Source organism: Mytilus californianus, unplaced genomic scaffold (assembly GCF_021869535.1).
Source record: "Mytilus californianus isolate M0D057914Y unplaced genomic scaffold, xbMytCali1.0.p SCAF_10, whole genome shotgun sequence".
NCBI classification, from domain to species: Eukaryota; Metazoa; Mollusca; class Bivalvia; order Mytilida; family Mytilidae; genus Mytilus; species Mytilus californianus.
In genome coordinates this window covers 48,092,954-48,117,927 of record NW_026262582.1, presented here as the reverse complement: position 1 = coordinate 48,117,927, position 24,974 = coordinate 48,092,954, and the positions used below count along the sequence as shown (strand labels likewise).

At 32.0% G+C, this 24,974-nt stretch overlaps 1 protein-coding gene across 1 annotated transcript in view; it reads right to left on the bottom strand.

Annotated features, from left to right (window-relative positions):
* Nucleotides 1-1,183: 1,183 nt before the first annotated feature.
* Nucleotides 1,184-24,974, bottom strand: part of LOC127718764 (mucin-17-like) — a 49,493-nt gene continuing 25,702 nt past the window's right edge. Inside the window, exons 5-11 of the mRNA XM_052224816.1 lie at nucleotides 18,609-18,793; nucleotides 15,387-15,540; nucleotides 10,290-10,484; nucleotides 9,217-9,373; nucleotides 4,694-4,792; nucleotides 3,668-3,729; nucleotides 1,184-2,935 (exon numbers count right to left, since the gene is read on the bottom strand). Coding sequence (XP_052080776.1) covers nucleotides 2,905-2,935; nucleotides 3,668-3,729; nucleotides 4,694-4,792; nucleotides 9,217-9,373; nucleotides 10,290-10,484; nucleotides 15,387-15,540; nucleotides 18,609-18,793 — 883 coding nt within the window. The 3' untranslated portion in view covers nucleotides 1,184-2,904. The remainder of the gene's footprint in view (nucleotides 2,936-3,667; nucleotides 3,730-4,693; nucleotides 4,793-9,216; nucleotides 9,374-10,289; nucleotides 10,485-15,386; nucleotides 15,541-18,608; nucleotides 18,794-24,974) is intronic.

The window sequence follows — 24,974 nt, the reverse complement described above, 5'->3', positions numbered from 1 at the left end:
TGAAGGGTAATAGAGTATTTGCCATAGGATAGAGTCGTATTTAATAAAGCGCACAGTTGATCAAGCGTCTCCGTGAAGGTAATAGAGTATTTGCCTTAGGATAGAGTCGTATTTAATAAAGCGCACACTTGATCAAGCGTCTCCATGAAGGGTCGCTTTCTCGTCAGTGATTGTTATATAAGTTATTTAATGCATTATATTTGTAGGTGTAAATCCAATCCGTAAAATGAGGCAATTTTTTTAAGACAAGGTTGAAATTTCCCAATCATGAGACAATTTGTAAACACTCTAAAACGGAACTCTTCAATTGTAAGAACATTTTCCCGCTATAACAGAGTAGTTCATTACAAAAATATGGACACAAATAAATCGATTGGAAGACAGTAAACATTACATGTGTAACACGTTACTCTGACTCCGATCCGACTAGTGTTTGCTCCTACTCCTAAAGGACACGTACTCAATTAAGACGCATCAAATAGCAATGTTCAAATCTTTGGTTGGACTCGGCTGTACTGTCAATTTGAGATTGTGAGTTCAAACCCCCATGAAACATTTGCGTTTGACTCTCATCTTAATTGAATAGAATTGCATGCCAGTTTTCTTGCCGAAGGTCGGTTGTTCTCTCCTGGAACGCCGGCTCCTTCATCAATATAAAGAGCCAATAGTGATGAATGTGGCGTTAATTACCAACAATCTATCAATCAATCATAGAGTTGCAAAAGTGCTCTTTGGTGTCTAAAATCTGTAGATTTCAGAGTATGACTTAAATAAAATTTGAGGAAGATGAATTATATGTAATAAGAAAACAATATAATACCCAAAAGGCAAAAAATACAACAACTAACAAGCCAAAAACCATCTATAGCAAATGGTTTTCAATACATAGATATAAGAAGATGTGGTATGAGTGCCAATGAGACAACTCTCCATCCAAGTCAACATTTATAAAAGTAAACCATTTGGGTTCAAAGAACGGTCTTCAAAACGGAGCCTTGGCTCACACCGAACAAGTAAGCTATAAAGGGCCCCAAAAATTACTAGTGTAAAACCATTCAAACGGGAAAACCAACGGTCTAATCTATATAAAAAACGAGAAACGAGAACCACTTATTAACCACATCAACAAACGACAACTACTGAACAGCAGATTACTGACTTAGGACAGGTACAAACAAATGCAGCGGGTTTAAACGTTTTAATGGTACCAATCCTTCACCCTTTTTTCTGAAACAATAGTGTAACATCACAACATAGAAAGACACACTATAAAATATCAACTGAAATAGCTTAACTCAATCAAAGGACATATTAACACCAGTGAACATACACTGAACAATAGTCTATACCATATGTCATGCTCTATACAATTGGGAAATAGTTATTACTAGTCATTCAAATTAGGATATTTCATAATATTATGCAATTTCCTATTTGCCTCGACTGTTGTTGTTTAAACAAGAGATTATCTTGCAAACATTAGAAAGCAATCATTGAGTGAAATACAATTATAAAAAAGTGCTTAAACATAAGACACAACAAGTTTGGAAGTCATCAAGTAAGATCGTTGACTTTAGCGAATCTGACAAACCTTATTGCAGAAAGGTTATTGCAACCCTCAACCCCTGAGTAACTGTAATCATTTTAAATTTGTGAAATCAGATGAAAAGCGAAATTTATGATACCAATAGATAAAACAGATAATTGCATATGGTTTGTTCTGCAATCTTAAAGAGTCCCGATCATTTAAGTGTTCAAATCAAACAAAAATTTTGGCTATTGATTGAAACATGTCATAACTAGATATTCAATAATTCATTTCCGAGTATATTTCGAAATTACAAAAAAAAATGTATCTCAAAATAGTTATAAAGTAATAATATACATATTTATATAATAAACAATAGATTACACAATTTAAAATTGTCAAATATGAAACGTATTGAATATTGATTAAATGAGAATGTAGATATATGTCAAACATCAAACCAACAAAAAATTAAAAATAACACCATAAGACATCTAGATGGGTCATACAGTATGTAACAATATACTTTAAAATATGGCAAGATATAAGACTCCATGGTCTGCTATGAACCATGTAACATTCTCCGTAATCAAAAATGTCCTAAAAGACATACAAAAAAATATTGAAATACGACGCATCAAAAGTCATATATTTCGCAATTAATAATAGAAAATAAAAAATTATTTATTGATAGAAATGAACCAATAGTTCAGTGTAGGACTATTTTATTTCTTCTCAGTATTCAATATTGTTTCAGCTTGTTCTTAGAAACTGCAGTTGTTTTTAAATTGAGGTAAACAATTATATTTCACAAGTCGTAGAAAAACTGACCATGTCATGGTAAAACACAAAAAGACAATGAAAAGGCAAACAAGTCCTTAAACAGCAACAAAAAAAAATTAAATACTGATGTGCACAGAAACTCCACTCTGTGAGAGAAATCATGTTATGTTGCTCCTGGTGTGTTCATATTTGCTAATCCAGGCAAATATGACAGTATTGTGATTACGACAGTATTATAACATATACGTGGTCCTCTGTGACATAACTATTACAGTACATGCAATAAACTCGTTGTTGTGTCCTATACGATATTTGCTGTTAATGATTTTCAAAGTATGTTCATGTATGTACTCATTCAAAGATTATTGATCGAGATTAAGAAATAGTTAAACCCCTAAAACATAGACTAATGGAAAACTACAAGACAAAAGAGGGACGTAATCCTTCATTCTCTAGAATAATATTTATGCATGGTGATGCAAGTGTTTATAGAAAAATGCATGCATATTATGTGTGAAAACTGGATTATAAAATAATTATGCGTCAATATGTAGATCTTTCAACCAAGCATGCAGTATGATTCAATGAATTCATTACATGTAATCAGGTCGGTGTGAGTTTGGTCTGAAAATATAAAAAACAAATGTTGGTAATGAATGACAAAAGTAAACAGTCTGTTTAAGTCGAGTAGCATTAGTCATTCCTACATAAAATTTTACTTTAAGAACATTAAAAAGTGAATATAATGAACTGTTTCTGGCCATTCATATTTTTAAAACTTTTGATATCCAGTGGTGTATGTAAATGTTTTATTGTCCGACTGTTTATTGTAGAAAATGTACTTCCTTTCATCCACGTCCTTTTGTCTCTAGTGGATATATAGTTGCATTATTGACAATCATGTTTAAAGTCCCTGCATATTTGAACAAGTAAGATGAAATTTGATGTGATCCTGTTGGAAATGATATGATTGTTTCTGCTTTTGTTTAGTTGACTGCAGAATTTAAGACATTAAATGTATTCCAGTAATCGACCATGAAAATACTTGCATACATAATAAAAGTGTATAAATGAATACAATAAAATTAGAAACAAATTAGTCGTGTTTTGTTTTTTGGTTCATTTGTGAGTTTCGGAATTTAGTGTGGCTTCCTTTTCGCAGAAAAGGGATTCATTATTGTATAAGGGTCAGCTGAAACATACCTCCAGTTATAGCTACGTTGAAGACCCATTGGTGGTTTTAGACTGTTGCATCACTATGGTCTGGTTGTTGTACACCGCCTATATTTTAAGAACATATTTACACGTACAGATATAGTTGTTTATGTTGTTGTACGAAATCGAAATATTTCTTACCTATTGTATACGTTATACTTATAATCTGTATTAGCTCGGATCTGTGGTCTTTTTATTGCAAACTACATCATAAAAAGACAAAAGGAAGCTTTATTTACTCTAACAATGTTGCATTTTCATTTTTTTAAAAGGACAACATATAATAAAATACTTTTTTTGTGTTCGTAGTCTTAATAACTAATTAAAACCTATTAAATTGAAAGCATGTTTCCCTTGTCTAGCTCAAATAGTTAAAAGTATGATTCGATCTATTTTTCTAAAAGATATTTACAATGTACAATAAAAGTTTGTGTTGTTATAATATTAACATTAATGCAAGAGATTTTACATTGATCGGTGAAATAAGAAGCGGAAGATATTACAGGACATTTAAAACTGAAACAATTGGTCGATTCGAATAAAACAGTGCATTTACCTTTGACAAAAGACGGTAACAATAAAAAAAACAAGAATGTGTCCATATTACACGGATGCCCCACTCGCACTATCATTTTCTATGTTCAGTGGACCGTGAAATTGGGGTAAAAACTCTAATTTGTCATTCACATTATAAAGATCGAATCACAGGAAACATGTGTACTAAGTTTCAAGTTGATTGGACTTCAACTTCATCAAAAACTGACTTGACCAAAAACTTTAATCTGAAGCGGGACAGTATCATTTTCTATGTTCAGTGGACCGTGAAATTGGGGTCAAAACTATAATTTGGCATTAGAATTAGAAAGATCATATCATAGGGAACATGTGTACTAAGTTTCAAGTTGATTGGACTTTAACTTCATCAAAAACTACATTGACCAAAAACTTTAACCTGAAGCGCGACAGACGGACGAACGGACGCACAGACCGAAAAAGATAATGCCCCAAGGTAGGGCATAAAAAAAAACAAAATTCATTAGTTGGGGTCTCATTAATGCGTCTGATAAAAGTGTTTTTTGTTTAATGTTGAACCTGCCGATCTAAATTGGCATATATTAAACTATAAATTATATTTTTCATTCTTAATAAATACTTTTGTGACCCTACCTCTTCAGAACAAAACGATGTGTAATGATAAGCTTTGTCAGATCTGCTGTCAATTTCTGTATTCAAATGTTGGTCCGCAGAAGGATTATACATATAAGTCTGGTTGATAGAAAATAAAATGATAAAAAAACACAACTATTGCATGTCTTTCAACTCTCCAATTTATATTGTTGAAAAACAAAATTATTGTAAAATTTTGAACACCTGTTCGGAAGATAGTTCATCATACAATGAATAAAAAGCAATAGTTTTAACAAGAATTAAATAAAAATTGGAAATAATTAGCGTCATTGATATTCATAAAGCACATGAATTCTATAATATACTTTCACTTAAAATTAGGATAACAAAAAGCCTCTCACGATTTACAACATGTAACTTCTGTTGTCATATGACAAATTTTATGACACTTTAATCAAAATAAAAGGTGTTTAATTACTTTTCTCTAAATAAGGCAACTTATCAGCTTATTCCGATATGCTGATTACCGCTTCTGGTAGACGGAAAGGCACTTTATGTGTCATAATTTACCCTTCTTTACACTGATTCCGAATGGATATGATTGTAAGGTTTTTTTTCTTGAAATAAGTGCAAAACTACTTTTGATTTGATACGTTTGCTCGGTGTTATTTCCGGCTAACCTTTATCTATGGAACGCCACAGCTGCCTTATGATAACGATACTCATATCATAAAGGGTTGAGATATAACATGAAGCAAATTTTCTATACTATTACGACATTTGACTATACTACTCTGTCAATTGGCTATATCACTTAGATAAACTCATATACTATAAAGACGTTTTGATATAACATGGAGCTACCTTTTCATACTATTCTGTCATTTTAATTTGTCATGAAGACTTTCCTTTATACTATGAAGACATCTTAATATCACATGGATCTACCCTTTTATACTATTCTGTCATTTTACTATACTATTATGCGACATTGCTATATCATACAGATACATTTTATACTATAAAGACATCTTAATATAACATTGAGCAACTTTTTCATACTATTTTGTCACCTCACTATACTGTTATGTCATGCTACTATCTTATTACGATAAATTTGTATACTATACAATCATCTCAATATAACATAGAGCAACTCTCTAATACTATTCTGTCATATTATTATCTTTTGAAGACATATTCTAATATCAAGCTACCAGTTTCTTATACCACGAGATGTCATTTATATACCAGATGCTATTTGATTACACTACAAGACCATTTCATCGTACTATCCTATCAGAAGACAATTCAATAAATAGCGGCGAAAATAATATATTACATATTTTTAATTATTTTTTTTTTATTCTGTGTTTTTAAGAAATTCCAGTAGGACACATCAAGTGAATTTTGATGATCATTGATTTTTTTTAATCTTAAGGAAATTTACATTATTTCTAACATTAATTAACATTAAGTGTTCATGGGACACAGATGCCTTCTCTTCCACATACGTTCTAAAGGGGCATAACTCTTGAACGGTAACAGTTACAATACCCAAATTCAAAATTGATCTGTTTATTGTGGTAATTAGCATTGTGTATTAGTTTCAAATAATCGGCCATGGCAAACTAAAGTTAGAGCACGGAAACCACAAAAATTGAAACTTTAAAAGTTTTCAAGGAGCATAACTCATCAGCCGAAAAAGATACAAAACCCAAATTCCGTCTCGATCCGTATACTGTGGTTAGAAGCATTGTGTATAAGTTTCAAATGATTCGGCAAAGCCAAACTAAAGTTGAGAACGGAAACCAATTTCGTGAGGTATGTACAGACGGACGGACGGACGTACGAAAGGATGGACAGGGTTAACACTTAATGCCCTCTTCTCCTAGCGGCGGGGGCGTGCAAATAATATTTACTCCAACCAGGGTTGAGCTGTTGTCAAATAACTTTAAAACTGTACATTTTGTTTAGAAGCCAGCTGAAGCACGCCTCTGGTTGCGGGATTTTCACGTTGTGGTGAAGACCCATAAGTGGCCATCGGTTGTTTTCTGCTCTTTGGTCGGGTTGTTATCTCTTTGAAACATCCCCCATTTCCATTCTCAATTTTATCAGTTATTTGTGGTGAATGTGTCAAGGTCTGTTATTCTTTTTGGGGAAATTTTAACATTTCATTTTAGTTTTATGGACTTTATTCATTAAAAAAGGGTGTTTCACGTTGCGCTGTATCTTAAGAATGCCTTGCTTGATTAACTTCAAGCTTTACACGGTTGTTTTAATGATAGACTAATGCTATATATATATAATTTATTTTTTTTTATTTTTAAATTTTCCTACAAGAGTTATGGACTTTTTCATATGAAAAGGGGGAGGCAATTTTTCACATGTCACACTTGTATCTTGAGAATGTCTTGCTTCATTACCTTCACAATTTACAAAGTTGTTTGTTATGACAATCTTGTGAGCCTGTTGTTCAGTGGTTGTCGTTTGTTGATGTGGTTCATAAGTGTTTCTCTTTTCTCGTTTTTATATACTGTTGGTTTTCTCTTCAAATGGTTTTACACAAGTCATTTGAGGGCCCTTTATAGCTTGCTGTCCGGTGTGAGCCAAGGTTCCGTGTTGAAGGCCGTACTTTGACCTATAATTTACTTTTTACTAATTGTGACTTGGGCGGAGAGTTGTCTCATTGGTACTCATACCACACCTTCTTGTATCTATTTATGGTCTGTATAATTTTTGTTGAATTTCGATTTTTTTTCTTTTACAGTTATTGACTTTATTCATTTAAAAAGGAGTGAGGTAATTTTTCACATGTCACACTGTATCTTAAGAATGTCTTGCATAATTCTTAGTCCAAGATGCCGTTTACAAATTCAAAAGCATTAAGACCTCTATCTAAAGTTTTTTTTTTAATTCAGCCATGCTGGATCTATGTGATCACTCCGGATTTGGAGATAGTGCAACATTCTAAGTTGAAGAAATGTCAAGAAAATAATTAAGTTTAAGTGTTTATGACTTGCCAAAACTTTTATACACCATTTTCATCATCAACTGCCAACTTTATATATGTTATTTGTCCTTTAATTAAGAAAAGGTTAGGCGAACAACTTCTTTAATTTAAATATACACTTGCATGATGCTCCGATTAATATCCATCTCGCAGCCCACACATCTGCAACCGCCCAACTTTGTTCTGATTTAATATTATTTGTATGCCCCTGTAGCTAGGCGAAGGGGGGATTTAGTGTTACCCTTGTCCATCCGTTAATCCGTCCGTCCCTACGTTCGAACGTACATCATGTACATATGTCCCTTGCCTTGGTTGATAATTTAAAACGTATACACAATGCTTATTACCACAATATACAGAGCAAGTTCGGTAACTGTTACCGCTCAAGAGATATGTTCGTTTAGAACTTATGTGGAAGAGATCTGTGTCTCATGAACACTTTCTTCAATTTTTAAATTTGTATTTTGGAGAAATAATGTAAATTTCCTAGAGATTGTTAAAAATTGAAATTAATAGACCCCCCCCCCCCCCCCCAACTTGCTTAAAACAGGTGGATCTACAGACTATTTTGGCCATACTGGAACCTACAGAAAACACAGAATAAAAAAAAAGGAAAAATATGAAATATAATATTTTTGCCGCTATTTATTGAATTGTCTTCTGATAGTTCGATGTAATGGTCTTGTAGTGTAATCAAATAGTCTACTGGTATATAAATGACACATCTCCGTATAAGAAATTGGTAGCTTGATATTACGATATGTCTTCATAAGATAGCTATTTGACAGAATAGCATGAAAAAGCTCTATGTAATATCGAGATGATTGTATAGTATAGAGATTTATCGTAATAAGATAGTAACATGACATAATAGTATAGTGAGGTGACAAAATAGTATGGAAAAGTTGATCATTGTTATATACAGACGTCTTTATAGCATAAAATGTATCTTTTTGATATAGCAATATCGCATCATAGTATAGTAAAATGACAGAATAGTATGAAAGGGTAGCTTCATCTGATATCAAGATATCTTCTTAGAATAAAAGAATGTCTTCATGACAAAGTAAAATGATAGAACAGTATGAAAAGGTAGTTCCATGTTATATCAAAACGTCTTTATAGTATATGAAATTATCTTAGTGATATAGCAAATTTACAGAGTAGTATAGTCAAATGTCGTAATAGTATCAAAAAATTGCCTCATGTTATATCTCAACCATTATTGATATGATTATCGGCATCATAAGGCAGCTGTGGCGTTCTATATTTATTAAATAACTAAATGGCTCCATCATGTACTGGTATGAAGTTATAGCAAAGGTAAAAAATAATAAATGCACGCAAAAATATATGAATTTACAATACTGCAAGTAAAGTTTAGAATATGACCTTAACCCAGTCCATGACCTCAATATCCTGCTAATTGATCAAGGACTACATATCAATATACACATCATAGATACCAGGATAAAAATTTCGTAAGCTAGACAATTCACTACACATGCTTAAGAGGGACATTTTCCAACACAAATGAAAATACACTTACGTTCCCCCTGCTATTTTTCTCAACTTCAACCAATTCATAATTTCTGTTGTCAATGTTGTATGTGCTATCGCGCATTGACAAATACAAATTAGATGGTGTTCTCTGTCGGCCCAAGAGACCAGTCGGATGGTTGTAGCTTAAGGTATCATGTTCTGTTCTAGAATTACAATACAGTTATTCAGATTACTAGTAACCTGCTGATAACATTCCTTTTCGCAATGTATTGCATTTTTATTTGTACTAATCCTACAACATTTCTTTATGACCTTACATTTACGTGTCCTGTAAAAAAATGTCGCCTTAGGTTTATGTATGATTCATCACCGAATATAAAACTGACGTTGTCTACATCAGTTTTATATTTTAAATACCTCAAAAAGTCGTAGAAGATTGACTTTATGTGGCGTCCTTTTTAAGAAAAGAATGATGTACAGCGTATGTTCCCAACTCTCTAATAAGCCTTCAACTATTTTTGGTGTTTGGTCTAAACAATAAAAATAGCTTGACGTTTAGATGATTACCTCGTAAGCTTTATGGACGTCATTATGATTGGAATGATCATTTTTCTATGTTATCTTATGCACTTTCATTTTGAAATTAATGATTAGAACTTATATCTGAAGTTAACTTTGTCATGGTCATATTGATGAGGCCGTTATAGAACAATGAACTGCCCATTCTTTAATACTCCATGGGTTTACCACGAATTCGTGAATGGGGTTTGTGTAGATTAAAACTTATTTATTTGGACAAAATTTATGATGCAGTTTGTAGTGCCTGTGCTGTTTCTACTTTGAGAACATTTTTCTTCTCTGTCGTGATTTTTACTCCTAAAATATAATTTGTTTTCTTTTTGCGCCTTTTTTCTTGATGCATGTATATTTTTGAAGGTTATTCGCTTTAGATTGCATTTTTGTTGCCAATTATTTCGATGACTTCACCAAATGAATGGATTTACTTATGGTTTTAAATATGTATACTGGAACCCCTTTGAAATAAGTCAATAGTGTATCACCTATCAAGTGTTTTCCAAAATATTATAGACCAAAACCATGTTTATTCTTAGGACTTACATATACAGGTCTGTTTTATCTTTATCTTCGGTTGCTTTATGTCTGCAGACAATGCACACGATAACAGCTACAATGATTACAAATCCACTACTTCCACATGCAGCCGCTATAATATAGTTAGGCTCAAATTGGATTTTTTCAGTTTTTTCATCACACTGTTCGCCCGTATAAAAATAGTCGTCATCTTGGTTACATCTGCAGAGTAGACATTTAAGGAGAAATAAAAAATACAGTATGTTACTCGGAGTTCAGTATTTTTGTGATTTAACTTTTTACATAAATGTGAATGTTTTAATATTTGTTTTAAACGTAGAATCAATTAAATTTTGAGCTGCATTTCAGTCTATTGGAAATCATCGTATCAGTGATCAAGATGATAGTTCATGTAATATAAGTCGCAAATATATTTTCAAATTTCTTCTTGTTTGTATTTTGACCATATTTTGATGACACATGTCGTGACGAAATAACTATTCAAATAATACTTTATCAGTCAGGATTCTACTTCGTCAAATTATCTTCCCATTGCGCCTATTAAATTTTATAATCGTAAAAATGGAAGCGATTGTAGTGATGATCCGTCAATTTAGCTTTGAAAACCGATAAATTTCATTTATAAAAAAATTAATTAGATTTTTCATGGAAGGGCACACTTAGAATTTTCAGAGGTTGAAGACTAATTACCCTAGATAACACACGTACAAAATGAAGTTTTTTGAAGTTATGCATTTTTAAGATCCACCAGAAAAGTTTGTCGTCAAGTACTTTTAGTAAAAACAATGTATTCGAACACACCTACTCTGTGGTTATGACTCATTAGGAAGGAGTTTCACTTGACCCATATATTTCATCTTTTTGTACTGTAAATTTTTAATGTTATTGTATCAACCTATAGCCACAGCCTAAATATATAAAAATGATAGAATCTGAAACGAGATGATGTATCTAATATTTTTCTTTTATACGTTTTCAAGACAGAATAGTCAACTCAAACACGCCTGAACCTAAAAAGGTGTACTCGACTTTCTCTTTTCAATGAAATCATTGCCTATTTTGGAAAGTTTTCCTAAAAAAATGACACCAGGAGCAGGGACGCAAATTGATGCTTTAAAACGATAAATCTATTATCTTTCTTTGGATTTTTTTCGGCGGAATTTATGTTTATGCACAAAAAAGATCCACGTAAATTTGCACCTACCACAATCGACTTAAGTGTACAAATATCTCGAAGCTCAATTCAATAATTTAAGTAAAAACACAATCCTAAATTAGGCACATTCATTAAACTTTTAACGCCCATAGCAACATGAGAAACAGATGTAAACAATTCAAATTTACCAACCTCGCCTTTTTGTACCTTCTCTAAAAACCATATCCATTTCTTTTGTTTAATTTCGACTGGGTTTCTGCCTTTTATCAGTGTACATTGTTTAACATTGTATATGCTTTTTGTTATGGAATACCAGCTTTATCATCAATCAAAACGTCAACAGTTTAACGGGAGATGTTATTAGATATAAAAAAACTACAATACATAAAACGTACGAAAGCCGCCAAACTATTAAGAATTCAAACAAACAAACCAAAAACCAAGGGGGCAACACACGGTTTTGGTCGGATGTAGAAACTATACAATACTTTAAAATCAAATCTCAAATACACGGGTGTAAAAGAACAAATAAGACAAGTTTCTATACTGTTTTTCAATCTTCTGAAGTGTGGTAAAGTTAAGCTATGATTTTAAATAAGTCAATGATAGATAGTCCATCACAACAAACCTCCAAAAGGATAAACTCGCAATGATAAAGCTACATCAAACCGTGATGAGGTATTTTTGGGGATTTCTTCCTTCATATGTTATAAAACTCTAGTCGTCAGCGATTATGTCTTAACAAGCGTCAAAAAGACATTATGCAAAATGAACGTTAAAACGCGCCCAAAATGATACCAATTTACCTATGACTATCACTACAAAAGTCTAAAAGTCTGAAAAGACTAGTTTTTGTCTTAATTTGCATGAACTTTTACTCGACATTCTCCAAAAGTATGTCTTGTGTCTTAATTTTTCTTGACAAATTCTCATTTATATTAAATTTGTATGAAATTTACTCGACATATTCTCGACATTCTGAATATGGTCTTAAAATTTTTTGACAAATTCTTGACATTTGAATACTGTCATGAAATTTCTCGACATATTCTCGACATTCTTATTTTTTCTCAGTATGGCTTGACATATTCTGAACATTTTGAATCGTGTCTTAAATTTACTTGACAGTTCTGAGTTTTACAAATCATGACCAATATTCATGATATAACTTTAATCTTTATTTCTCTTTATATGATATACTGTTGTTTCAAGTTACACTTCTTTACAACAAAAATAAAAGTTGGGCATGTAAAATAATTGAAAATTTGGGTATATTAATATTTTTACAAATGCAAATATGGCTATGAAATCTAAAGTATAAAATAATTCAAATGTGGGTGTGTTGAAATAAAACAATTTCAATGTGGGTTTTTAAATAATTACAAATTTTGATTCCTAAATCTTATAAATTAAATGATTCAAACCAATCATACTGTAGACATATTTCATCCAAAAGAGATACAACACATCTATTTTAGTAAAGCAAATTTGACTGGCAGTTTTGCGAACGGCAAAAATCTAAATGCTGTTTGTCAATACCTTCGACTTATATTCCAAGTGAAAACAATTACTTAAATGTTTAATAAAAATAAATCAAAATTAAAGTACATGGGGGATTATTCAGGGTATTCCAACTTAGTTGCACCAAAAGGGTATCTTACTATATCAAATTAATCCTTGATTCTTCAAAGTTTAGTTTAGCCAAAATAAAAAGGAGTATATAACAGCAATAGAATGTCATAAACAGTGCAGAATAAGTCAGTTTACATTTCAGGCGAAATTTATACTGTTGAGATAGTGTCAAGAAATATTTAAGACTGTCAAGAATGTGTCGAGACATATTCAGACATTATTTAGAATGTCAAGAATATGTCGAGACATATTCAGACATTATTAAGAATGTCAAGAATATGTCAAGACAGATCGAAACAAATTTAAGACAGTCAAGAATTGGTCGAGACTAATCCAGACTCGTTATCAGATGATACAGGAAGTGTCGAGAAATTTTAAGACAATGTTCATACTGTCAAGACACTTGTCAAGAAAAATCAAGAACCTTATTAGATAAGTTCATACTATGTCAAGAATTTTTAAAAATTGTTCAGACAAATTAAGAATGTCGAGTAAAAATTCATGCAAATTCAGACAAAAACTGGTCTTTTCAGACTTTTTGACTTTTGTAGTGTATGCATGATTGAGAATGCTTCTGTAAAACAATGTTTGGTGTTTTACATGTACGCTTTTCTCGTCCTTTAAGACTATTGTAGTCGGGATTTTAATAAAAACGAAAAATACAATGGAGACCAAAAGATTGGTTAATTTTGCCTGACCTGTTTTTTGTTTCGCATAAGAGTTTAATATATATGTATTTTACTTTTTAATATGTTGAAGATATTCATAATCAATTATTTTAACAAAAATTCAAGTAATTAGTTCTTTCAAACTTTCCATGGAAAGACCTTTTGCTTTTATTGAGATTAGTTTTGTCTTTACTTTTGTTTATGTGACAACGCCTTTTTAACGGCAATATGCCGAAAAGATAGTTTGAATATTATATCGAACAGCTTTTGCGCCTTTGAAACTAACTCTAATGAACCAACCACTATCAGTACGGTTGTTATATCTACATATGCACTGGTTTTCTCTTATTATCACTACTTCTCAAAACGCAAAAGACGCCGCTATTTGTTTTCTCCAGTTTGGTCTATTCAATGTTGACCGAATCGAGCATGTTACATGTATTAGAGTTGTTTCCCATTTTGTAATCGACATAAATCGTATGTCGGTGTAACTGATAAATCGTCAATCAAAGAGACCTATAAACTTTTCATAAAAGTTCATTGGTCCAAAGGCATCGACATAAATCGTACGTCGGTGTAACTGATAAATCGTCAGTCAAAGAGACCTATAAACTTTCATAAAAGTTCATTGGTCCAAAGGCAGCAAATTGAGGTCAAGGACAAAAGCAAAAGGCACAATTTGCCGCGCAGCAAATATATTTGGTAATATTACTTTTGAACTTTACACATGATGCATATTAAAGACTTTATATTTTTTTATTTGAGATCATGGACTATTGACATAGAAATAGATTCATTGTAAATGCTATTCAGCATGCACTGTAAGCGATAGAAACGAAAAAAATGGAGCAAAAAGTTAAGAAACATTATGGTGATTTTTTTTATAGATTTATCTGAACCAATCTGGTGACATCTGCAGGTGTTTTGATTGCAGTTTTGACGCTTAAATTCACGGCTATTAGTTATAGGTCCATATTGGTTTTGATAAACCCACGGGTTTTTTTGCATTAAATTACACATATATGACCTTGAATTGGACAACCATAAGTAGCCCTCTTCTCATGCAAAAAGTCCTTGACAGCATATATTTTTCTAATCTTAGGAATTACTTTGGATTTATTAAAACTCAATGAATACCCGGGAACCACGAATTCTAATGTACAACGAATTACAAATGTTCTCAAAGAATGTATGCAGATTTTGGCAAAATCACGAAATCAAATATCAACGAAAATGCAAGTGTCCCGCAATCCACGAAATAGTACCCACTAAAGTATATAAATCCACAGTACCACTTATATGACACAAGAAGTGATATTGAGTAATTGGAACCAGCCAAAAGTTTTCCTTATTTTGAGGAGGTGCATATGAACAATAAGCATTCGGAATCAATTAAATGTCAGCAACATATGAAATCAAATGTAGAAGGTTATCTCTCTTTTTTCAGTTGAAATGCATAGAAACCTTATATTTCTGCTATCTTTGTCAAGTAACATAGTATTAAAACAACCAGAGGTCACAGGTTATCGTTTTGATTTTATAGAAACATTAGGAACATTCTTATCATTTTACGCAAATTTCAGATATGAATTGTCTTTGTAGTTACTCATCAGGTGAAAAAAAATTGAAGATAAAAATAATCCATACATGCAATGGGCTGTTCCATTCAAGTGAGCATAGCAGTTTCCATACACGCATTTGTATATATCTTGTTGACATATGGTAACACAACTTCCATTTATACTTTTTTTTCCAATGCCACATATATACAAGTCTTTCTGGTTCGTCTTATCCCTCAACTCTGAAAAGAAATAATAAAAAAAAAAAACACACGATAAGAACAATCCAATTATGAAAGGGGCACTCTTTTAACGTATTAAAGTCTACTTAAATGAAAAATGCTTGTTTTGCTTTGTTTTAATACCCTTATGCAAGTGATTCATATCATATTTTTCCTAGAAATAACAAAAACTAATTGTTGAAACATAAATTGCTAGACCTTATAGCGAATTCTAATATGACGTGCTTCTTTCGCTTTGTAAACAACACCGTGATAAAATTCTCGATATATCTATACTTAGCGGAGACTCAGAGATATACATAATAATGGATATTACAATATACCTCCCACTTAAATCCACATGTATTGGAACCTATTTGTGAACGCTTTGCCGATTTTATTGTTTTAAAAATTGTAATTAAAAAAAGACAAAAGAACTCCAAGTCTTATTCGGATGCATAATAAAAAGAATTAACGCGCAAGAGCTCAGAGAAATCAACAAAATCAAAATAAAATAAAATTCCGCGAAAATCTATTAATATTTTTGGCGCATATAAGTCATTTCAAAACATGACGTCATACAAATGAAAACGCTAGAGTTGAAGGTTTTCCGTTACGTGAACCATCGAAATTCGTATAATATTGTATTAAAATGGATTCTTGAGGTAGGTTTTGTTTTTTTTCTATTTTATTGCATTTTTCGCATATTTACTGATTTCAGCAAGTCAACATGGCGGCTCCTTAGTTACGAAATCATGATCAACTTTGGATTTGACGGTAGCTTACGAGAAAAACATGTAAATTAAAAATGGCAAATATTGGGTTTGAGAATTAAAAGAATTTAACATATTTTTTTCTAGCGGTTATTCACGAAAAAATCCATGCAAGCTAGAGATTTATTAGAATGTTTGAGCTTTATCTAACAGGGAGTAAAAAAGAACAGCCACACACACGGCATACCCACCCTCGCTTAGAAAATTTAACAACTGTTTATTTTAACATTTTCCAATAATTCCAAAAAAATTACCCAAAATTCCTCCACTTCCTGTTGGAAAATGGCTGAAGAGCAACCCCCTAAGAAAATTCCAAGAATTAGAGGGCAGAATTTTTCCAGTATGGAAGTTAACCTCATCAGTAGGAGAGTTGTTGAAGAACTGGCTTTACTGAGGGGGAAATTCGGTAGAGATGTGACAGCTGATGCAAAAAACAGAATGTGGGAAAAAATAACTGCAGAAGTGAATGCTCTTGGTGTGAGCTATAGGCAAGTTCTGACTGTGAAAACCAAGTTCAGAAACCTCACAAGAGACGCCAAAGAATAATTTGTGTATGAAAAGAGGGAGAGAAACAAGACAGGAGGAGGACCTGCTCCAAAACCAATAAGCGTTGCTGAGGAGAACATAATAAATGCATTAAAAGATCATCTTTGAGGCGAAAATACCTTTCTTTTCTCTGAGGTGGAACAGGTACTTGCATGAAGGCGGCCATATTTAACAATAACTTAGATATTTAATCGACCTCCCAGAAGTTGTTAAAATTAACGACTCTTTAACATTACTTTTGTCGTTAAATTTTTTGAACAACAGTTAACAAATTTGTTAAATTTAACGACTCTCTAACGACACTTTAACGACTGCGTTAGCTTAACAACACTTTTGAACAAACGGGCCCTGAGGTTTAAACTTGAGTTATATGTGTAGTTTTGTATGATTTTGCAGTTTTTTTCGTTGGATTAATTTGGATTTAAACATTCCTGATCAAAGTTTCATATGCCCAAACTTGTATATTTTTCTCTCTTTTTATTTCTACAAATAAAAGCGTTTTAAACGTAGTTAGCATTCAATGTCGACCATGATTGACACACCCACTTCTGTTCGACTCAGTTACTTACAGTTAACTGTCATATGTGTTATGTTGTTTATTGCATGGTAATCATAGCATAATTGCACGTTATGTGCTTGATATTTGTTTGTACTTTAATTTTTTTGTGTTTGGATCTGTGTGTTTCAAATATATCTTGCATGCAACTTACTTGCTTGGATACAAAATATTATATCGTTCAGTCTGAATGTCTATGCCCTATAATTTGCCCAAATAGCATAAAATGCAGGGAGCTTACCATATGGTTGCGAAGAATAGACAGGATTTCTTTTCAATATATTCTTTATTTTATTCGTAATCTAGATACGTGATGATTTATAACAACGGAGGCTATAAAACATCTGCTATCAACACTGTAAGCACAAAGTTGCCAAAACAACACATATTTTGTTGACCAAAGGGTTAACATGAGTAACATGTATCATGAAATAAACTGCTTACAAAATGTAGAATTGTTTTAGAAATACTAAGGATTTTGTACCCTAGGAATGAATTATCTTAGAAGAATTTGGCAAATTTTTCGGATTTTCGGGTTCCCAATGCTTTTTAAAATCGTACTTTATTTGGCCTTTCGATTTTTTTATTCTAACATTGCTGATGAGTCTTTTGTAGATGAAACGCGCGTGTAGTGTACAAAATCATAAGGCTATTTTTGTTTATTATGAGAAAGGACAAAACAAAACATGAAATGCTTCTCTAAAACATGCTTAAAGCAAGAAACTGGGTTCACCTACTATGTGTGGTGCAATGTTTACCAGTTTTCGAAGTACATTGTTTACAAATCATATATAAATGGTTCATTTTAGATGGTATTGTGTATACTGATATCGTGTACGCTACCGGAAGTTGTTTGGGTGTTCATAGTGGATACTTATTAAGTCACGTAAAAATTCATTGACGGCGTTTAAATCAATAACTTATTGGAATTTAAGATTATATGGCTTCACCGGGGTCCAATCAGCTTCTACAAATTTTATTTTGCATATCAAATGTGTATTAATTACCATACTTTTCTGTGTACGTTTATGGCATTGATTAAAACACAAAGTTTAACATACTTAATAGCAAATTTCCTCGATATACATGTATCCGGTGCACCAAATCATATTCCTTTATATCTGCCTTAAGATAGGAAGAATTCTTAGCAATCAAGCGCAACTGTTATTCCGTTTTGTAAACCTTGTAATATTAAGCTTATGGGTGGTACATACCGTTTTTTAATATACTGACAGTAATAACTTCAATGTAATGTTTCGATAATGCTACGTCGCCAAGAGATCCAGTCTTTGATAATTCTTCGGTTTTTAATTTCAATTCTATTCCAATCTGTGTTGAGTTAGAAGTAGGTAGAAACAGACGAATATTGACTGCAAAATCAGCTATTATACTTCCCTTTCTTCAATACAAAAGAATGAAGCGGTGGTATATAACAAAAAGCATATAAAAAAGTAACGAACAACACAAATGTAAAAAACAATTAAAATAAAAAAAAAAAATAAATAAAAAATAAACATTCGTACAGACCTTCTAAAATTCAAACTGACCACACGCACGATACACGCACGCACGATACACGCACGGTGAATGCACGATACACGCACGGTGAATGCACGATACACGATACACGCACGATGAGCGATGAGCGTTACACGGAGGATTAACGAAAAATGAATGATGAATGATGAACGCACGATACACGCACGATGCACGATGAATGATGAACACACGATACACGCACGATACACGCACGGTGAATGATTCATTGACGAATGAACAATAAGCGCTTAATACACGGTTCTCAAAGCCATTTTATTCTATAAGGGTATACAAATTTTAGATTTGTATGTTTCGAAGTTTAGTATGATGTCCATTATCACTGAACTAAAATTCATTTTTGTTTAGGGACCAGCTGAAAACGCCTTCGGTGCGGGATTTTCTACCCATTGGTGGCCTTCGACTGTTTTCTGCCTGTACGTCTAAACACTGCTAAGGACTTATAATATGCCACTAAGGACTAGAAAGGACGTGTTACTTGTACTCTGTTTTCATACTATGGTAGAGATAGATAGATTTTTATTACATAAATTCCAATTTTTAAAGAAAAAGAATCACCATTAAATGAGTAGTTGAACAATATTTGGATCGTGCCGGTTTTTCCTTGATATTGCCGAAAATCAGTGATCCGACTGACACGAGCGAACTTACATAACAACTGATTAAACAATCATAATCTCTTTTTTTTTACTTAAGTTGCAATGTTCCTTATATTATAAGAATCGTATGAGTTAATTTAGAGCAAAATATATAATTTGTCAGAAAAATCTGATTCGTACAAATTAATTAGAAATAGCTAAGAAAATGAAATTTACCAAATAATGAGAAAATTTAAACATTTGTAATACCAAATACTTCATAATGTACTTCTGAAACGACTTTTCGTCCTCAATATGCATGAAATTTTTGCCACTGGACGTTTAAACAACCACTGAATTATAAATCAATCAAATTTTGCTCTCAGTAAAAATGAATTAAACAATATAAGCCACAATTGTATCCATCACTTGGTGTCTGTTGTTTGTTTGTACAGTAAACATACTGAATCTTTTTATATTCCTTATACAATTTCAAGTATGTAATAAAATTCATACATATTTTCAAACATCCTGGCACTTCAAATTTCTAGGAGGTGAGATTCTCGGGGTTTTACCTGAAACTCTTTGGGAAATGCAATTTTTAATTCCAATTCCAATTCCAAACTGTAAAAGATATCCCAAGGTGTTTTAAAATGCATTTCTAATTTGATAAGGAGATTTGAAAAAAACGATCTCAATGGTAGTTGAAATTATTCAGTGCAATCATTTTGTGTCCGCCGTTGTCTTTCATACATATCAATTGGTGTATCCACTGTTTGCTGTTCGTTATCTGTTGTTTATGGCAGTCAGGCCTCGCGATCGGTCTCCAAATTTAAGCCCCCACTTAGGTAAATTAATGATCATTTATAAGGGGGGGGGGGGGATTTTTCTCGGGACAAACATTATTTTCCTTCCTTAAAAACAACTTAACAATTTTCTATATTTTTCATTTAATCATAAACCGATGAATATTAAATGATTTTTAAAAAATTAAAAAAATATTTTTATTCTAATATATCTAAATATCTGGGTTATTTTCTTATCCAAATAATTATTTTTTTCATTTTTTTAAGGAAAAAGTGTTATCAGTTATGGCCCCCTCATTTTAGACATGACATTTTGCTTGATACTGTATGAACATTATTCGTTGCAACTTTTATGAAGAAATTACCGACTTTTTTTTAACTAGATAAATATACAACAAAAATACCGTTTTTTCTTCTTGTATCAATTTCTTTTCACAAAAATTAAATATTAATAAAGAATTGTTACACAAATGTAGACCCAATTTTATAACGAAGATATTCCTAATCTCTTTACCGAAATCCGCAAATCTTTATCTTTTGAAACAAAAAAGTTAAGGATGTCTGTTCAAAGGACAAAAATGTCCAAGAAATCGAAATGTTATAAGTAAAATTTTTTAATGTCGAATAATTCAAACCCATTTGTCTTTTAAATTTAGCACATGGATATATAATTTTTATTACATATACAAATTGATTTTGTAAAAATTAGCTTGTATATATGTGAACTTTTGTATAAAAAAAAAATCACTGTGGTTCTAAAACTGTATCACATGCCCATAATTGTCCTAAAGCTAAATGTCATCGTCAGATTATGAGGGTCTGAAGGATTCATTATTTCTGTATTCTATCATTTTAGGCATTTTTTTCTAATCGTTATACCTTTTGTCGATCATTCTTTATTCCATATTTTCTAGTACCTCATCATTTTCTTTTCTATATATTTGTCTGGTTATTTTTTGTATTCTTTAATTTTTGGTCAATAATTTTCTATTCTATAAACCCCCATCCACACCCTCATGTATAATGGAAGACGATAAACATTTTAGTATACATACCACCCGTTGTCACTTTCACCTGACATACAAACCACAAATTGTTATTTTTACCTGGACACGGGACTTATATAATTACGTAATAATAACGGATATAGTAAATTCAGTAGAATATAACCTGTATCAACGCACTGGCTTGTTAAATGAATATTGATCTGACAACTGTTTATCATATTTTTAGTTATTTTAAAATTGAGAATGGAAATGATGAATATGTCAAAGAGACAACAACCCGAAAAGAGCAGATGGCAGCCGAAGGCCACCATATTTGATAAGGTTTTAGTTTCTAATGAGACAGTAACCATCGTATTTTCAGAAAATCTCTAAAAGGATAATGAGAGTTTAGCTACCTTGACTGGCTATACAGCCCAAGCACGGTCGGTCTCTAAAAGTTGCCGAATTTAAGAGCCTATATCAAGAGATAGGCTTTACCTAGCTTTAGGTGTTTAAAAAATATCCATTTAAGAACCAAATGTGGCTTCTCTATATTTATACCAAAATTGAGTTCAAGGCAGTATTTTGTCGAAGAGAACAATTACACAAAGTGCAACATGCGAGAAGAGGTTTCATTTCCCTTATTTATTTTTTATTGAAGTGAGTAATCTTTTGAGATTACTTCACGGAAATATATTTTACATGAAAAGGAGCAACTGGATGCATCCCTAAAAACAAATTTAAATATATTATATATATTACCTGAAGATCTGTAAAAGCAGTGAAAGCGCTAGTAAAAGTGATGAATGGAAACCGTTGTTATCTTTTATTAATTTTCTTATATGTTACCAGCATACGGATTCTACTTAACTTTTCTTTATATATATTTATATATATAATTTAAATTTGTTTGTTATATATATATATATATATATATAAAATGACGGATATTCGTCAATCAGACAGCAATCCAACATAAACACGAGTAAGTTACCTGGCATCTAGAATAAGAGGTTTAAGCATACCCCGCGCTGGTCAACTTTCTGAGTTGTGGGTAAAATTCAATATACATGTAGGACTGTGAAACGGGAAATATACGAAAGATTTGTTTTTACGTACGATGAAGTGTCATTCCCTCAATACATACGGGTCCACCGTGAAACTATTCTTATGATTATATAACGGTAAATGATGATCTCATTAGAGGAACAAATTAAGTAAAGATACATGTTGAAGCAAGAATAATTTCCACATGCAAAACATCAAATAGGACGATCTCTAAATTAGTACGTGGCAACTTTAACTATTACATTCATAGACAATAACACTAGTAAATGATTTTATATACTGACATTGAAACAAATATACTGCTCATAATAATTTCACATCTGTAGACTTTAATCTAGGTCATGATCCCGCGTTATATAAACCATTGCAAACCATCGAACAGCTCATCGCACTTCGGCGCAGACCAGTGCACTTCACGCGTGGCCTTGAAACTTTATGATCTCCATTGCACCTCCGAGTCATACACACATATATATTCCGATTTTTTAATAATGGTTTTTATTATTTTAATTCCCGTAGGAATTGCCCAAAGAAATAGAGTTTATTTAAGGGTTTACACATCTTCATAGCTAAAATATTTTGATACTTATATCACGAACAGATATCTATGACAAACATTTCTTAAATTGTCAATATATAAATTTAGATTTTTTTTTAAGAAACGTAGGTTTCAGCTACAGCAGACTAAATTGGCTTTTGATGGATTGAAGGCTTATGTAAAAATAAGAAAATGTGGTATAATTGCTAGTGAGTCAACTATTCAAGAAAGTTCAAATCAAGAGGAATGCTAGCAGTTATATCTATACGACCTTCAATAATGAAAAAAATACGGGAACTGTAAAGTCGGTTATTAAAGGCCCCGCCCCGACATGAAAAAAATATGAAACAATTCAATTGAGCAAACTTACGGCCTTCTTTATTTCAAAGCTACATGTATCTTGCCACAAAAAAAGCCCAAATACATGTATATAACAGAATTGATGTTACGAAAACCACTGAACTACGTGCTTTTGACAGACACATAAATACACAGAATGTTATGAATGTGTATAGGCCCTTTATTGGTCATATAGCTCTACACTCCTATCTATTTTATACATTCTTTGGCTTTCAAATATTTAGCATTGAGCGTTCCTAGTGAAAGTAAATCCAGAAAAGCGTTATAGATGCATGAAATTTATAAAGTGTTGTTTTGTGAGGGGATCAAAACGTAGGGATCGATGTTAATGTCTGTTTTATATGTGCAATAATATCGGCCTTCTAACTTTAGTGAAACTCTGCAGTTGTTCAGTGACGGATCCAGGGGGAGGGTTCAGGGGGTTGGAACCCCCCTTTTTTTGGACGATCAATGCATTTGAATGGGGACATATAGTTGGAACCCCCCCCCCTTTTTTTTTGCCCTGGGTTGGGAACCCCCTTTTTTAAAATGACTGGATCCGCCCCTGTTGTTTCATGTATTTGATATGCAAATTATCACAAAACTAAAAGGATAAGATGGATGAAATAATAGTTGATCGTTTAACGTTCAGTGGCATATATTATAGATTCATTATTAGGGGGAGTACAATAATTATGATATAATGATGAACATTGGCAATCATACCACAACTTCTTTTTTATAAGAACGTACATGTGTAGATTTTCGTCTTTTACTGTAAACGACAGTGTCCCCGGGAGTCAAAGCCGAAATCAAACTTGTGTAAATTTCTGAAACATACATTTCATTATTTAACCCAATGTAAAGCAAAACAAATGATACCGTTTTGAGCTATAAAACCAAGGCAACCCTTTATACTAGTCAAAAGTTGCTGGATCGTGATTGATGCATACGAAACTTCAATTAATTGTTTGTATTTTTCAATCTTTTATATCCGATAAAGATGAACACAAAATCTATCGGATAAAAACTACCGATTTTTCTATAAGATAAAATTTATCCTTATTGGAGTCAAATTTGTCATATGGATTCATAAAGGACAAAAAAATGTCCTCAGTAACGGAACAAAAAATACCCCCATGGTAAAATAATCCGTCATTCTTTAATACAAAGTACTATTGTGAATTATTTTTTCGGATATTAATCTTTTAGACATACATTAAAAACGGTGTCCTTGATATGCAACCATGAACACAATGAAAAGTGAATCTGTGAAAGTGTTCCATGTTTATTCCATTTAAATAAAGACTTGTTATGATAATACAATATATTTAACCAGGAACATATATAGATATACTGTTCCCAGATTTAACTATTTTATCAAAAAATTTAAATAAAAGAGAATATCTTAAACTCGTAAACACAATTTCAAGTTTAAAAAGTTCCTCAATTTAAAATCCTTCTTAAGGAATACGGGATATATTTGCGTGATCTTATACTTGTTTAATTAAAAAAATGCCTTCAAATACATATGTTTATTTGTATTCAATTTTCCACAAAACATATTTAGCTTATTTTAAATGAAAATAAAGAACAGAGAATAAAAACACTGTTGAAGAGAAAATACATATTCGTGTTAAATTCGCCTCAGTTTAATTTGTTAATTCAAGTTTGACACCTAAAATCTTAATCCGCAATCCAAATTTAC